This window comes from Zingiber officinale, chromosome 2B (assembly GCF_018446385.1).
Source record: "Zingiber officinale cultivar Zhangliang chromosome 2B, Zo_v1.1, whole genome shotgun sequence".
Lineage (NCBI taxonomy): Eukaryota > Viridiplantae > Streptophyta > Magnoliopsida > Zingiberales > Zingiberaceae > Zingiber > Zingiber officinale.
This window is the reverse complement of record NC_055989.1, coordinates 98,601,045-98,617,983: the sequence shown is the minus strand read 5'-3', so window position 1 is coordinate 98,617,983 and position 16,939 is coordinate 98,601,045. Positions and strand designations below refer to the sequence as shown.

General features: G+C 38.5%; 1 protein-coding gene across 1 annotated transcript; it reads right to left on the bottom strand.

Moving 5' to 3' along the window:
• Positions 1-12,158: 12,158 nt before the first annotated feature.
• LOC122049324 lies at positions 12,159-13,963 on the bottom strand. Its single transcript, XM_042610718.1, has one exon. The coding sequence runs from the start codon at positions 13,434-13,436 to the stop codon at positions 12,429-12,431; it is 1,008 nt and encodes a 335-aa protein (XP_042466652.1). The 5' UTR covers positions 13,437-13,963; the 3' UTR covers positions 12,159-12,428.
• Positions 13,964-16,939: the final 2,976 nt, after the last annotated feature.

Sequence of the window (16,939 nt, the reverse complement as noted above, 5' to 3'; positions counted from 1 at the left end):
TTTTGATGTAGTAATATGTATAATAAATTTAATAGTTTAAAAGTACTCATTTTAAAGGAGAACTTATATGTATTTTACATATATTATTTTGTCTATCAACTTCAATTAGCTCTTGTAGATATGACTATTTTTTTTAAAAAAAAAATTTGTGTTGTTGATGATGTGATAAATATTGTTGAATCATCCTATAAATGTTTTGATCTTCTAGAGAAATATTCAAATTTTATTGTTGAGGCACTGGAGAGGAATGCAATTTCAAGTAGCTGGAGATTTAATCAAGAAACTACTTTTCAAAGTGCTAGGGATATATGTTAGAGGTCATATTATAATTCTTTGATCAGCTTAATTTCTATGTTCTCTGATATTAATGATGTACTTGAAATGATTCCAATTCTTCTGATAAAAAAATTGAAACATTTAATTTATTGAAGTTAATATTTTTGTTTGATTTTGCATTTCATCTCTATTCGGTGAAACATGTCCTAGGATTTTGAGTGAATTATCAACGACATTACAACATAAAGATAAGGATATCCAAAGTATGAGAGATAATGATTGAGATTCTTTTTAAAAAAAAAAATATTATTTTTGTCAATAACATTATAGTGATGTCCTTAAAATGGATAATCGCAATCCATTAGAAGTGTTAAATTTGTATTATTATCATGTTGATTTATTCGATAGTGTTATTGATATGCAACTTCAAGAGTTAAAGGATTGTTTCTCAAAGGCAGGTATGAAGTTATTTCTTTGTGTCCATAAAATTTATTTTTGACTTTTTATAAGAATAAATTGATGTAATTAGTTGAGTTTTATCTATAAGTTTTCTCAAAATTTGATCTCTTCAAACTTGATGATTAATTTGAAATTTATATATATGATATGTGTTATTTGTTGGTTTAAAAACTTTTGACATTGATATTAATTCTATGGACTGCGATTGTAGAAAGTGTGTTTTCTGTCATGAGAAGAATTGTGAACGATAGATTGCACAATTGAATGAGTGATGAATGTAGGAAAAATATATTTCTAATAGTTAAAATAAAATTTTTTACAAAGGTTTCAAAATATGAATATTTTAAAAAATAATTGTAATCTAATTATTTTGTGGTGTTTGATGAATATAAGATTTTATATATTTTTTACTTTATTAATTATATTATATTTTTACATACATTAGTTAAAATTATTTCAATTTGATTAAAACTAATCCAAATTATATATATACCACTCTTTTGATATTTGCTCAAAAGTTTTTAATTTTTATAGTAAAATTTATATCACTCTATATTATTTTTTTAATATATATATATATATATATATATATATATATATATATATATATATATATATATATATATATATATTTAAAAATTTTAATTTTTTAAATTAATATAATAATTTTGATCAAAATTGTTATATGATTATTTTGTTTAGATGTGTATTAGCTTCTTTGGATGACTAGACTATTTTTTTAAATAGGTATGTGAAGATGCATCATGTTGAGTAGAACAAATTTCATAGAAAATATAGGATACAATCTTTTTTTGGTTGGTAAGTTAAAAAGGATCTAATGGGGTGCTTTTTAATTTATTACTTTTCAATAACAAAATTTAAAAATTGAAGCCGGCAAAAGTTAAATATTTATCATTTTCTCTATATTAAGAGTTATTAAACCACTCATTCTAGGGTTGTATTTTTATTCGTCTCTAATATATTCAGCCGTATCAAAAATAATTTTATAATAATTATTTATAATGATAAATAATAAATTGAATTGACTTTTGTGAATTGTCTAATCAATAAATTGTTTTAAGTCAACCACCCTAGTTAGCTCCTACGTTGAGAAAAATAAATTTACGAGGCAGACGTTTAGTTGACTTAGCATATATATTAAAGCTAAATCTAATTGGAGAAACTTTCTATTTACAAGTCAAACATCTAAGTTAAGTACCTAGTTGATTAAATACTCTCTAGTTGACTTGTATTCACCTTCAATTGATTGAATCATTAATTATAATTGGAATAAAAGATAATATCATTCATTCAATATCGTTGACCCTATGATAAACTATTGACAAATAAATTAGGGCATTTTATTTTATCATGACAGCCCTCTTTTATATAGGGGGAATCATTGACTACGATTAAACTGTGGTTAATGGAGTCCTCAACTAAATTAAAGTCTACCCAACTCAAAGTACAAGTAACTCATATACTTTCACAAATCGCCTAGAATGTTACGTATATATCAAGAGGCCTCACCTCCAAATCTTCCTAGTTTACCATGAGATCTTGTCACTGAGTCTTCCAAGTTTTCCTCATTTGGTAGGACCAGTAGGTTAAGTGTTTGAATGATTAGGGGAGGGGGTGGGGAATAGTGATTGATCTACAAATATAATTTTTTTTTACTTTAGCTAATGCTTAGCCAGGTTACACAGATTTTGTACAGTAGGAAAACATACCATTGACTGATCTCCAGTCTTCAATCTACCAACAATTATCTCAGTTAACTAACTTCCACATCAATTAACTGATCTCCTGTAAACCTACCATCATATCATTGTAGCTTTAGTGTTAGATCAAAGACTACTCTTAGCTTTCTCATTGTGTCATCAGTTATTTCAATATTAGTTAACTAAACTCAATCAATTGACTGCCTAATTGATTAGGCTTTAAAGAGAAGTTTTCTTTTCATGGACCACCAAGTCTGAGTTCTCTTTAGTCGACTCAACTTATCAGTTGACTAGGAACACCATATAATCTACTAGAGCCTCAACTATTATTATCTTAATGATCAAGTCTTTGCCTAAATTGAAAACTAACATCGCCCAAGATTACAATCTCTCAACTCTCATAATTCACTCATGACCTTGTCTTCCATAATTTGACTTCACCACCATGACCATCTTCTTGATTACTCATTTGTTAGATCCACTTAGCCCTTGGCTAGTTCTGTGTTCCATCCTTCACACGCAATCTATGTACTTCGCCTCCTTCCAGTTGTCATCAATATTGTCTCGATGCTCCTCATATTGTGGTCTCTCAAAAGTTCCATTCCATCCTTCTCCATTCTCCAACAAACCTTAAGCCACCGAGTCAATCAACTTGTCCTTGCCAAGTCAAGCTCCACCAGCTACTCATAAGACCTCCTCTTCTGATCTTGCAATTCCTCAAATGTCTCATGCAGTATTCTCTAAACTCCATCAGACCTGTAAGTCATTAAGAATGTTTCCTTAGTTGTGCCAAGTTATCATCCATACTTGACCTCATTGAGTTACCAACTCCATGAGCTCCATGTGCGTTCTACCAAGTGTTGAACAATCTATTGGAGAAATTAGACAAAAGTAATTCTAATTTATCTGTTGCGATGACTTGAGCAGATAATCTTAGACTGCCAGCGAGACTGGTTCTGCCAAGCTTTCGGTGGTCCGAGTCACAAAGTAGATGCAGTGCGAAGCTGAATCGGGAAAGAAATTCGTTGAGAAAGATGCTGAGGCCTGCGCTCAATGCAGTTTCCTTGAAACAGATTCACTCTACCTCCGACTATGCTTCAAGGTTCTCTCGGGTCTCCTATTTCCCAGGATATAAATGATAAATCCACGCACACAACCAAGCACCGGTTGTTCATGGTGAACTGAGAATGCATCTGAGTATTATCATGAGTAGTTCAGCCGAGCGGATGCACAACTGAGAGAAAAGAATCGGGCAACGATGGTGGAGGAATTCTTTTGCTATTGCTCTCACTTTCGCTTTCGCTTTCGCTTATCTTTCTCTTTTCTCCTCTTTACTCAAGATTCAGCCTCCTTATACAGGAACTCTTACATTGCCTACAACGAATAACCAAATTGTGATCATTTAATGTTGGGTTTAATGTCGTCATTAATGAATTTAATATATTCATTAATGTCGAGATGTTACGAAATCATTAATAATGAGTTTAATGTCGCTATTAATGCCGAGACGTTATGAAATCACCATTAATGAATTTAATATTGTCATTAATGTCAAGACGTTACATAATTGCTATTAATTTTATATTAATGCTTTTATTACACTCTTGAGCATGTAGCAAAAAGAAATTCAGGTGGCAAAACGTCAATTCAACCTTTTGGGCAAATTTTACTTCAATCGGTCCGGCATTCGACTCGCGCAGGTCGTGTTCGCACACGAGTCAACTTGGTTTAGTGCAAATCTGGGTCCTGGACACCCCTTGCACATCCACATGTGAGTAAGAGTCTCTCCCCATGCATATGTCCACAACATCATGCATATGTCATAATTTAAATCAACAATAAAGCCAAAGGACTCCCAATGTGGGTCTAAAAACTCATGCACAATAGAATCTCTTCTTCTCCACCTTTTTATTCCATTCACATTTTCAATAATCCCCCACACGAATGGAAAACAGGATATGTGATACCATTCAGTAGTTGAGTCAAATATATGATGATATATTTTATCCTTTGAACCTTTTCTTGTGAAGATCTGTTTATATATTGGTTGATAGTAGACATGATGTCCTTAAACTGTTTTGCCGTCTGTTAAGCATTGACATATCTCACCCATGACCCTCCCTAATACAACTCAATTTTCATGAATGTGTTCGTTCTTGGCCATGAACACACCTAGTTCTACGAAAAACTCTAAGAATTGTGTCTCCAATTCTCTTCGAAGCGGGCCCACTTCTTTCTCACATAGGTGATCTCTTAAAAGTTTTCATCATTACTCTACTGGATCATTAAAATTCGTGTACTCAACCTTAATCCTTCACCGATTCATTAGGATGCTCCCCCATAATGAGCACTTTCTCAGTTCAATTAAGTTGTCCCTTTGAACCTAGTTCTTAAGATCTCTAGTCTGCATAGGTTGAGTTTTCTTTACACCAACATTTCTCATCGACATCAAACTCATCCCTCGAGATGAGCTTGCAACTAACTCTCTGTTTGAGCCCTTGGTTAACATATCTGTTAGGTTATCCTTTGACTTCATGTAGTCAACAGTGATAACTCTTGTTAAGAATAATTTTCTAATGTATTATGTCTACAACGTATATATCTAGACTTACCATTATATAGATAGCTCTATGTCCAGTCAATTGCTGATAAACTATCGCAATATATGTAAATTATTAGCACTAATTTTGGTCATCTCAAAATATCTTCTAAGAATTATCATAGACATTTAACCTCTTCACCACATTTGTCAAGAGCTACAAACTTAGATTCTATCATTGATCTAGTTATAACAATTTACTTAGAAGATTTTCAAGAAATGATCGTACTCCAAAAGTGAATACATATCCACTCATAGACTTAGAGTCTTTTACATCAAATATCCAACTCGCATCATTGTATCCTTCGATCACAGTAGAATATCTCGTATAGTAGTCCATATTCACGAGTACCCCTCAAGTACCTCAGTACTCTTATTATCCCTTTCCAATGCTCAATACTGGGATTACTTGTATATATACTCAATTTACTTATTACTCGTACCCCTCAAGTCTAGTTGTGTACAATTCATCAAGTATATCAAACTTTCAATCACTCGATAGTACTCTATCTGAGAGATACTTTTTCCTTGATTTTTTGATAGATATTGAGTCGTATCTATCAGCGTTCGTGCCAATGTAATATCACCCTTGGTGAATTTCTCAATAATCTTATCCATATAATGGGACTGACTGAGAACAAGCCCTTTTGTTATTCTAAGAATTTTGATTCCTAGAATTACATTAGTTAGACTCTTGTCTTTCATATCAAATCTTAAGTCCAACACATCTTTAGTAGATTGATTAACTTATCATTACTCCTAATGATAAGTATGTCATCTACATAAAGGCACAAGATGACATCTTTATCAAATCCTCTCTGAGATCAGGATCCAGGTCGGAAGCGATATGTGTGGTAGCTTCCGGTCGGCCAGGTTGTATTTGCACTTCCTCCTCTTCATATCTAAGGGTGGGCGACCTTTCGTGAATGGCGTTGATATCCATCCTCTGAGCTTTTCGGGCGGCATTAGCTTCCGCCCTTACAATCTCCACATAACACTTACGTGATGTTATTTGATCTCCCTTGACTTCCCCTACTTGATCGTCCACAGGAAATTTTATCTTCTGATAGAAAGTAGAAACAACCGCCCTGAATTCATTCAAGGTCGGTTGACCCAGGATAACATTATATGTTGATGGAGTGTCCACAACTATGAAGACCGATCGGCGTGTCTGCATAAGAGGCTTCTCCCCTAAGGATATGGACAATTTTATTTGACCCAGTGATTGTACCTCATTGCCTGTGAACCCGTATAATGGAGTAACCATAGGTTGAAGCTCACTTGGGTCGATCTGCAACTGGTCAAAAGCTTGTTTAAATACAATGTTAACAGAGTTACCAGTATCAATAAAAGTATGTGAAGTATTATAATTGGCTATAACAACCTTGATTATCAGTGCATCATCAAGGGGTACTTCTATCCCCACCAAATCTCTAGGTCTGAAACTGATCTCCGGCCTTGTCGCCTTCTCAGCACTACATCCGATGACATGAATTGTTAATCGTTGAGCATGTGATTTCCTGGTCCAGCTAGAATCACCATCAGTGGGCCCTCTTGCTATCATGTTAATGTTGCCCCGAGCAACGTTACTACGATTTTCTTCCTGTCGAGTCAATGATGACTCTGATTGTGCCTGGCCAGGTGCTTGAGCTTGTACCATAGGGAGAGATAATATTCCCGCTTATGACCCGCTTGGTTGATATTCGATTTTAAGTGGGTTGTTCTGTCGAGGATATCGCCGGCGATTTGGGATTGGAGAACGCCAACGATATCGAGTGTTGCCTGCTTGTTGATTCTTCAAAGTGAAACAATTCTCAGTATCATGAGTATTAGTCAGATGATATGTACACCATCTTTGGCGAAAGCATTGAGGAACCCCCACATGTTGTACCGCTTGCGACCAAGGCTTAGGATGACGATGGTGCGGGTCCATCCGAGGTCCTTTAGGAGGTTGGACAGGTCCCACAGGATGGCCCACTGTTGGAACTGGTGCATAGGTGTTAACTTCTTTCCTGTGGACAGCTTGAGCCTCTTCCACATTGATAAGCTCCGAAGCCCGTTCAATTAATATATCAAAATTGGTAGGAATATTCCTAACCAAATCCTTGAAAAAATCATTGTTATTAAGCCCCTGAGAGAAGACGCTTATCAAGATCTCTGTAATGGCCGATGGAACATCAATAACCACTTCATTGAGCCTCTTAATATAAGCTCTGATGGATTCTTTAGGTCCTTGCTTAATAGAAAAGAGAGTCCATGGAGTTTTATGATACTTCCAATTGCTGGAAAAATAGTGTAAGAATATCTTGCGGAAATCCTTGAAGCGACGAATAGAATTCTCTGACAGTCACTTAAACCATCTTTGAGATGCTCCTCCAAAAGTAGTAAGGAACATCCGACATTTAACTCCATTAGTAAATTGTTGGAGGAGTGCTGCTTTTTCAAACTTAAGAAGATGATCTTCGAAATCAGTTGTTCCCAAATATTCTCCAACATTTAAATTTTGATAATGTTTCAACAGCGGATCATCCAATACCCGTTGAGAGAATGGAGTGATAATCCTTTTCGAAGAACTATCACTAGCTACCACCTTCCCCTTTCATTTTTCCCTTACAGGGGTTTCTCCTGAAGATTCCTGAAGGACTACTCTTCGTCCTCCTTGTTCAATAGGTGTCCGGAAATAAGTTTTAGGACGTCGGGTGGGAGAGAGAGGAGCAGAGAACAGATGAGCCAGATCTCCCCCCCCCCCCCCCCTAATCTCCTTCTCTCGGTGATGAGAAGTTACAGACATCGCCGGAGGTGGCACTATAAGTAATGTGCCACCAGTATTCACTTGTTGTTGCTGCTGTTGCAGTATCTTCTATACTCTGCGTTGATGAGCAACTCCAGATCATCCTGCGATATAGTGATGGTGCTAGGTTTACCAGCTTCCTCCATCTTCATTGCCTCAGATTCAGGTGGATAGTTCCTACAGACGACGCCAAATTTGATCCTGTCTGAAATCTGCGAAGATGAGCACTAGCTCCGATGAATGAATGATGATGATCTCCGGTGATCTGAAGAAAACTCCTTGACACTCCTGCGCACAGTGAGACGAGCCAACAAAGCGTTAGTGACCTAAGACCGGGGTGGGGATCCTTAGCTAGACCCTCTGATGTTGAAGTCATTTCCTCTCACAGATGGAAGAAGAAGAAGAAGAAGAAGAAGAACAGTAACTGAAGTGAAAACATAGTTTAGATGCTAGAACTTGCGTATCTTGCCAACGGAGAGGATCCCTCTTTTTATACTACCTCACGTGACCTCCGTAGTCATGAAGTGGTCCTCGGTTCGTTAGGAGATGAAGTCATCTTCTATACTTCATGCAATAATCCTTTAAGGAATCTTTTCTGTACCCCAGATGTATTCGTTTTATCGCTTATGATTTGTATTTATAATGGAGACACGTCATTATAACTAAAGAAGCTTCTAGAAGATATTTCTTGTCAAATATTTTGTTAAGCATGTCTTGGCCGATCATTCAAACCGGTCATATATACTGTTAAAAATATCTCCTGTGAATATGTCTCGGCCGGTCGTTCAAGCCGACCATATATACTGTTAAGAATGCTTCCTGTTGAATATGTCTTAGCTGGTCGTTCAAGCCGGCCGTATATACTGTTAAAAATACTTCCTGTTAAATATGTCTCGGTCGGTCGTTCAAGCCGACCATATATACTATTAAGAATACTTCTTGTTGAATATGTCTCGGTCGGTCATTCAAGCCGGTCGTATATACTATTAAGAATACTTCCTGTTAAATATGTCTCGACCGGTCGTTCAAGTCGGTCGTATATACTGATAAAAATACTTCCTGTTGAATATGTCTCGACCGATCGTTTAAGCCGACCATATATTAGGAATATATTATAAGGTTAAGTAACTTTATATTCAGGCGGGCCTTGACCGGCTGAGCATACATGAGCGTGGAGGCGCTCGCTCGACCTACTATCGGCCGGTAATATGTTGAGAATCATATATAAGGCTAAGTACCTTTATGCTCAGGCAGGTTTTGTCCAGCCGAGCATACATGAGCGCGGAGTCGCTCGCTCGGCCTGCCATCGACCGGTAATATATTGAGAATCATATATAAGACTAAGTACCTTTTTGCTCGGGCGGGCTTTGCAGCCCGGTCGAACATATATGGGCGCATGGGCGCTCTCTCGATTTGCGGTCGGCTGGTACTAGGCTGAGAATATTATATAAGGCCAAATACCTTTATGGTCGGGCGGGCTTTGCCCGGTCGAGCATACATGAGCACGTGAGCACTCACTAGGCCTGTAGTCGACCGGTAATATATCGAGAATAATATATAAGGCCAAATGCCTTTATGCTCGAGCGGATTTTGCACTGTCAAGCATAAATGAGCGCGTGAGTGCTCGCTCGGCCTGCGATCGACCAGTAATATATCGAAAATAATATATAAGGTCAAATGTCTTTATACTCGGGTGGGCTTTGCCCGGTCAAGCATAAATGAGCGCGTGAGCGCTCGCTCGGCCTGTGGTCGACCGGTAATATGCCGAAAATCTTATATAAGGCTAAATGTCTTTATGCTCGGGCGAGTTTTGCCCGTCCGAGCATATATGAACACGTGGGTGTTCGCTCGACCTGCGATCGGTCGGCGATATGCCGAGAGTTATATATAAGGTTAAATACCTTCACGTTCGGGCGAGCTTTACCCGACCGAGCATATATGAGCACGTGGGTGCTCGTTCAGCCTGTGATCGGCCAGTAGTATGCTGAGAATCTTATATAAGGCTAAATGTCTTTATGCTCGGGCGGACTTTGTCCGTCAGAGAATATATGAGCATGTGGGTGCTCGTTCGGCCTGCGGTCGGCCAGCAATATGCTAAGAGTTATATATAAAGCTAAATGTCTTTATGCTCGGACGGGCTTTGCCCGGTCGAGCATAAATGAGCGTGGAGGCGCTCGCTCGACCTTTATTCGATAGACTGTATGCCTTTCCTATCTCTCTGGACCTAAACTCCTCCTTCACTCGCTCGGCCAACCTAACATAACCCATATCACATGGCAATCGATCGATTGTCACCAATCGATCCGCCAGTCGATCCCAGAGCCTTTTGTGCTCAATTTTAGTATTGGCAATCCATCGATTGGTAACTTTAATCGATTATTCTGATCGATTACAATCGATTTTGTGCCTATTTTAAAATTATCAATTGGTTGATGTAAAACGTCAATCGATTAATAACTTTAATCGATCAAGCTGATCGCTAAAAATTAATTCTGTTCGACTTCAAGGTACTCAATTGATTGGCAAAATTGATCAATCGATTGGTAGCAACTGTGGATTCGGCCAATCAATTAAAATCAATTTTGTGCCCAACTCTTCAACTAGTATTTGATTGGTGTATGACGCCAATCTATTGCTAGAAGCAGTTGAACCCGAATTCAGTTGTATCAATCCATTGCTACGTATAGGAATCAATTGGCTTCAACTAATTGACTAGGCCACTTTATTCTCATTGATTCTGTTCGCTAATTTTGGCTTGACAATCAATTGTCCGAGCAAGACAATTGATTGAGTCATTACAATTTGACATAAAATTAGATCAAACGTGACGGTTTTCTATGAAAATAACGGCCAATTTCTACCAGTCTTCATGTTCTTCGTGAAATACAAAAAATAGGAAAATGAAGTCTATCCTAGATTTTCTTTTACAAGATTTTTGACGATCAAATATTAGTAAAATCTTAAACTAGCATAAAAATCATAGATCAACAAAAAAAACCTTACTTCAGTATCGTACATTAGGATGAAACAACAAGATTCTGATACCACTTATTAGAAATTGTGATTTTCTAATCCTCATGAATTCTAGAAGCCATAAAGAACTCAAAACAGAGAAAAACAATTTTAAGCATGAGATTTAGTTTTGTCAGAAAGCATGGCATAACGAAATAAAAGCATAAATTGCAATAACGACAAATGAACTTAAATGCAGTGGAATAAACATCATCGTAGAGCATCGTCTAAAATCCGAAGCCTTGTGAAAGAAGAAGAGGAAGCACGGTGATGGTCTTCCTTCGGAATTAAGGTCACGGTGTTGCACTTTTTGCATCAATGGGAAACACAAAAATGTAATAGATCTCTAATCCAATGGGGACCTCACCCTTATAAAAAGATTTCACATTTGTTATCAACCCATCAATGATAATACATCGAGCTAAGAGATTTTACACATCTAGCCCATATCCAATAAACTGAAATCCAATAAATCATAATTCGGTCATTTAAATTGGTTCTCTTCCTATATATAAATTATATGTCCATTCAAAGAGATAAAATCCAACACTTTAATGTTTGTTTTTTTGTCGTGTATTCCCTCAAATATCTCATTTCGTCCTTCTTAAATCTTCAACCAACTTTAAACCACTACAATAAACCACTACAAAGTCAATCAATCTGATCATCCTTAGACTATCTATATCAGATACCTTATTCAAAAATTTTACTTTAAATTTTAGATAGAATAATTAAAAAATCTTTACATTAACTATCATATTCATTCCTTAAATTATACATTTATGAACAGTACTTCTCTAAATTTAGGGAATAGATTTCATTCCCTAAATATTATATAAGAGAGAGAAGAAATAAGAAAGCTGATATATGGTGTATTGAAAAATAGATATCTAAATTTAACAAAATAATTTTTTTATCTTAAATTATACATTTTGAATAGGATTTGAATAAGAAAACTAATGTGGATACTCCTCAATGAGGAATTGCAATACCAATTTTAAAATTTTTCATCATGTATTTCCTCATGTGATCTTCTACAAATTCCATTGACTTTTAATTAGTCACATCATCATCATCTTACAAATTCTTAGACTTCGAATTAGTCACACCATCACCATCCACACTCCACCTGATCAAGTCTCGTGTAATTTTCCTACAAGTTCCATACCGCAGGTGCCATTTGCATCCTACAAGTTTCTCTCAATGTACATATTAAATTTACACACAAAATTTAACTTAATACTTCAAAATCCATATATCATAGATTGCACTAATATCATTGCCCTACTAATATATCCAATTAACCAGCTTAATCTAAATTAATTAAGTCATGACACATTAAAATACATCTTAAAGTCGACCAGTGCATGCTGAGACTACTAATTTTGCCTGTCCAGACTTTTAAGCTGAAAATAGTCAAGTAGCCCCTGCAGTAGTAGATACATCACACTATACATCGAGAGATACATTTTATATATGATGAAGGTACGTACTTAATTATTAGCTTCTCCAAAACCCTCAGCACTTACCTGCTGCGGCTATGGCTGCTAGCTACTAACTGCTAATTAAATTAATTGTACATGCCAATGCTAGCCACAAGAACAGATGCAGGACTCGTGCAGTCGCCGTCGTGTTCTGCTTCTCCTGCTGTGGTTGTGGCCTTGCAAGTGTCGAATCTCCACGCGAAGAGATAGTCGTTCGACTCGCAAAAGAGGCGGATCACGCTGCATGGCGCCGTCACGCAATTCTTCCTTCCGTTGCACGCCCACTCGATCCTCGCCCTGCACGAGAACCCCGCCGCTGTCTTGGGCATCGCCGACTCTTCCACGTCCAGCATCACCTCCCCGCTGATCCTCCTTGGCCGCCGCCTCGTCGCAGCTGGCCCACGCCCTACGTCCACGGCCATCACCATCGCGTCGATCCAGGGGCACTCCGGTTGCCCTACCATCTCCCTGTACGCCGAGTTCACCAGCCGCACCCGGTTCCGCCAGTCGGACACCACCGCCGGCAGCGCGTCCGATTCCACCTCGGCCTCTACCTCCTCGCGCCGCCTGGCGAGGGGAGCAGGGGCAGTCTCGGCTTCGACGCGTCGGCTGATGCGCGTCACGCTGATGCTGGAACCCACCGGCCGCAGCGGCTGCGGCGCGATCACCTTCGGCTGATCCTGCAGCTTCTGGAGCAGGTCCTGCTCCACCAGTGGCGGCGCGTAGTCATCGAACGAACGAGGTCTGAGGCAGAGGGTCAGGAGCTCATCGGCACTCTTCTCCGGCTCCACGCGGGGAAAGGGAACCGCTGGAGCCGGGCGGTTATACGAAGGCGGCGGCACGGCGGCCCGTAGGAGCGGGAAGATGGTCCTCTGCCTCTTGTTAGAGGGAGCGCCGAGGTGTCCTCTGCCGCGCTTACGGGAGCGACAGGGACGGGGAACGCAGCGGTAGAAGGAGCTCGAGGCGGCATTTTCCGTGGGAGAGGGGGCATCCGGAGGCAGTGGGGGAGGATGGGAGGGTCTGGGGGCGATGGGGCGGAACCTGGCCAAGATTTCGTGGGTCTTGGCCATCGCCGTGTGTACGGGGTCAAGCATGGCCGCGATGTGCCGTGACGGTGACAATGGGAGTAGCGGGGGTTATAGAGAGGGAAGAAGCCAATGGGCTGGGGGCAACAGAAGGAGCGGAGGCGGTGGCACGTGGGCTGGTGATGTGGTACGTGGAGTGGTGGGTCGGGTGAGGGAGACACGTAGGGGGCGCTCGCGCTGTCGTCCGGCGTTGGAATTGGAAAGGGAAAGGAGAAGGGGAATGGGAAGGGGAAAGGATTTTGGTTGGTTGGGACTCAGGAATGGCGTGACATTTATCTGGCGCGGAGGAGAAGTGCCAATCAGAAGCGGGCAAGTGGCTGCGCGGCGTAGCATGCGGCCCGCACAGGAGGTGGTAGGCGCAATCGGGTGGGCTCGGCGGTTTTGAAGACAGGTGACGTGGAGACGACGCGCCCGAGGTCGTGTGCATGGAGGAGGGGCGGTTGTGGGTTGTCGAGTGGCGGGGCATGAGCAGCGAAGAGACCGGAGGAGAAGACGGCGACTTGGGTCGGCGGTCTGCGAGAGATGTCAGAGGCAAAGAAGGGGCATTCGGGCGGCGAGCCGCGTGTCGGACAGGGAATTTGCGGGGGACGGGTTGATTTTCCGAAACGGGGACAACTTGGGAATTTGTTATAATGTGTAAAAGGTACATTTATTTTAACTAATATATAAACATCAATTTATCTTAAAAAAATTAATTACTATTTTAAATTTTATATTTTTAAAATTTAAAATCAATTCTAATAAAATAATTGATTTATCCAAAATTTAATAAAATGAATAATTTATTTTAAATTTTAAATTTTAAAGATATTATAAAATAATTCATAAAAATATTTTAAAAAATATATCTTTTTCCATTTTACCTAGGTCAAAGCTTTACTCTTTCCTTTTTTCTCTTTTTACATGCATAAAATATTCATTATGATATACTCCCAATATATTAGGTTGATTTCGAACTGTACTGAATATCTATTGGTTATCTTTGTTAGGACACTCCGACGAATTAGAGGGAGGATGATTAACTCAAATCGCTTGTTTAATAATTTGTTATAGCGGATAATCGAAATAAAGACTCCACAATGCTAACTCCCTTGATTTTATTTGATATCCTCTTTCTTGAAGTGAATAATCCAAAGGTCCACTCCTCCTTACTCATAAATACACTATGAAAACCTTCTTCGTGAAGTCAGAAAAGCCTCGTACAAACTCAAACACAAAAGTACACGATAGAATACAACAATAGATGCAATAAGAACAAGTAAATGAATACAACAATGCGAAACATTGCTCTTGATCTTTTGTTGATCTGGAAACACCTCTTGTAGAATCGGAAGTGCAGCAACACTTCACCCTGAATCCTCCAAGAATCGACAGTGAATAATGGAGAAGTGTGCTTGAATATTCGTAGTCGCCTTTATATCCAGTGGATTAGGGCTTCTAATCAATTAACCTTACCTCTAACCAATTGCCACATCAGATCAGAGCGCATTCAGCCATCCAAACCTCGTAACGGCTCTTTTTTTGATCACTTAATCGATTAGCCAATCGATTATGGGTCTTCTTAATCGATCATCCAATCGATTACGAAGCCTTATGTTCGCGATCACGAGCTTCTCCCAATCGATCAAAAAGCTTCAATCGATCATCTTATCGATTCAGAAGCTCTTTATTCGCTTGCAACCAAGCTTAATCGATTAGCCAATCAATTAAGCCTCTCGTGATATCGTTAATTGATTATAATTCATCCTAATCGATTCAGCACTGTGTAATGCACTGTGCTTCGTGAAAACTACATTCCAATTGATCACTTGATCGATTGAGTCCAGGGTGAATCGATCACTTTATCGATTCACCATGCACTTTGTGAAGAGATGCGCCCAATTGATCATCTAATTGATTGGCACAGGTCTCAATCAATCACCTGATCAATTACCCAATCCTAACTTGCTTAACCCAAGTATAGGGTTCCCTTGTTCAATCTCTAGTCAACCGTGGCCTATTGGGACTTATCCACAAGTGTCTAATCAACCTTTTGATCCACTTGGACTTTGCCAACTTTTCTTTAGATCATCACATTGCATTTTCTGCAAATATTCTAGAACACCTTCTATATCCCCCACTCTCATATTTGTTGTTCTTTTAGATCGCAAGTAGTTCTTGTAGTCTTCAGGAATAAACCCTAAATTCTCCCTCCCACCTGCTTGTCTCATCATAAGATCATGAGATGCTTTTGGGGGGATTCCCACCTCACTTGCCATCTCAATTTGTATCGCTGCAGAAGAAGATATGTTCCTATGACATCTGTAGAGATGTGTTTTGTTTGGGCTTGAAAGATAATGATTATGCTCTTTAATGAAGTTCACCACACAAAACTTGTCATTATTTCGACAACTAATCCTCAGTTTAGCATCACAACCAAATCTTGTCTCAGCACGACTTTGCTTCACATAAATATCTCGTTTGTCCTTTCCCCTTTTTCCTTGTGTACTACAACAAAACGTCCTGTCAATTAATCTGCCCGAATTATCATTATGGGTTCTTGTCCTTCGTATGCCAAATCCAACTTGTTTAGCATATTTCAAATAAAAGTCATACGCTTCCTCTTCTGTTTGAAATTCCATACCAATTTTTGGCACCAATTCATCTGTGCTTAATGGGGGGGAAATCTCTGTATCATCTTCATTGCCTTTAAAATTAATCAATTAATACAAACAAATCAATTAACAATGCACATAGTTAATCAAATTATGTAAAAATCGAAGTATATAAAGTTCAATATAACGCACTATAAATCTTATTACCTTCATCAGCCCTTTCTTCTACATTAACTTCATAATCACCGCAGCCTTGGTTTGCTTCAGAATACTCTTCAATTGACTCATCAAAATTCAACCTACGACAACTCGTAGATTCGCCCTCCATGATAATTACTTTAAACCTGAAAAAAGTGTGCCACAATAAAAGATTAATATATAAACTTAAGTACATTGTCAGAATCCAGCAACATCATTGTCAGAATTCAGCTCCTACCTAAAATTTTATAGTATTACCTAAATGTTTGTCTAGCTCTTACCAACAAAAGTGACAGATAATTTTTGAAGATAGTATGACAAGTTATTATCTAGTTAAGATATTTCTTTTTAAATCTAAGAAACAAGATAGAAAACAGTTGTACATGGAAACATGACGTCAAATTAATAGATGAACATATACAGAGTAACAGAACACAACAAAATGCAGGTTTTTGAATTAATAGGTTGCAGTTTGCATGAGCAAGTAAGATAAACAGAGAAATATTGAGGTTTCCTACTCCAACATAAGGATCAAGCATGTCCTGAGATACAAAACCAATATCTAGGATTTTAGTAACATGGTTGAGCAATAGATTGCACAGGGCATTGTTGTAGATGTAGCTTGATCTAATAAAAATTAAGAAATGCACAAATAAATATGCTATCCCTCGTAAAATCATAGGTTAATAATGACAAATGACAAGTCAATAACGATCAGAA

What these genes read in the sequence shown, in the direction of transcription:
- LOC122049324 (XM_042610718.1), bottom strand. Translation starts at nt 13,436, where the DNA reads ATGCTTGACCCCGTACACACGGCGATGGCCAAGACCCACGAAATCTTG.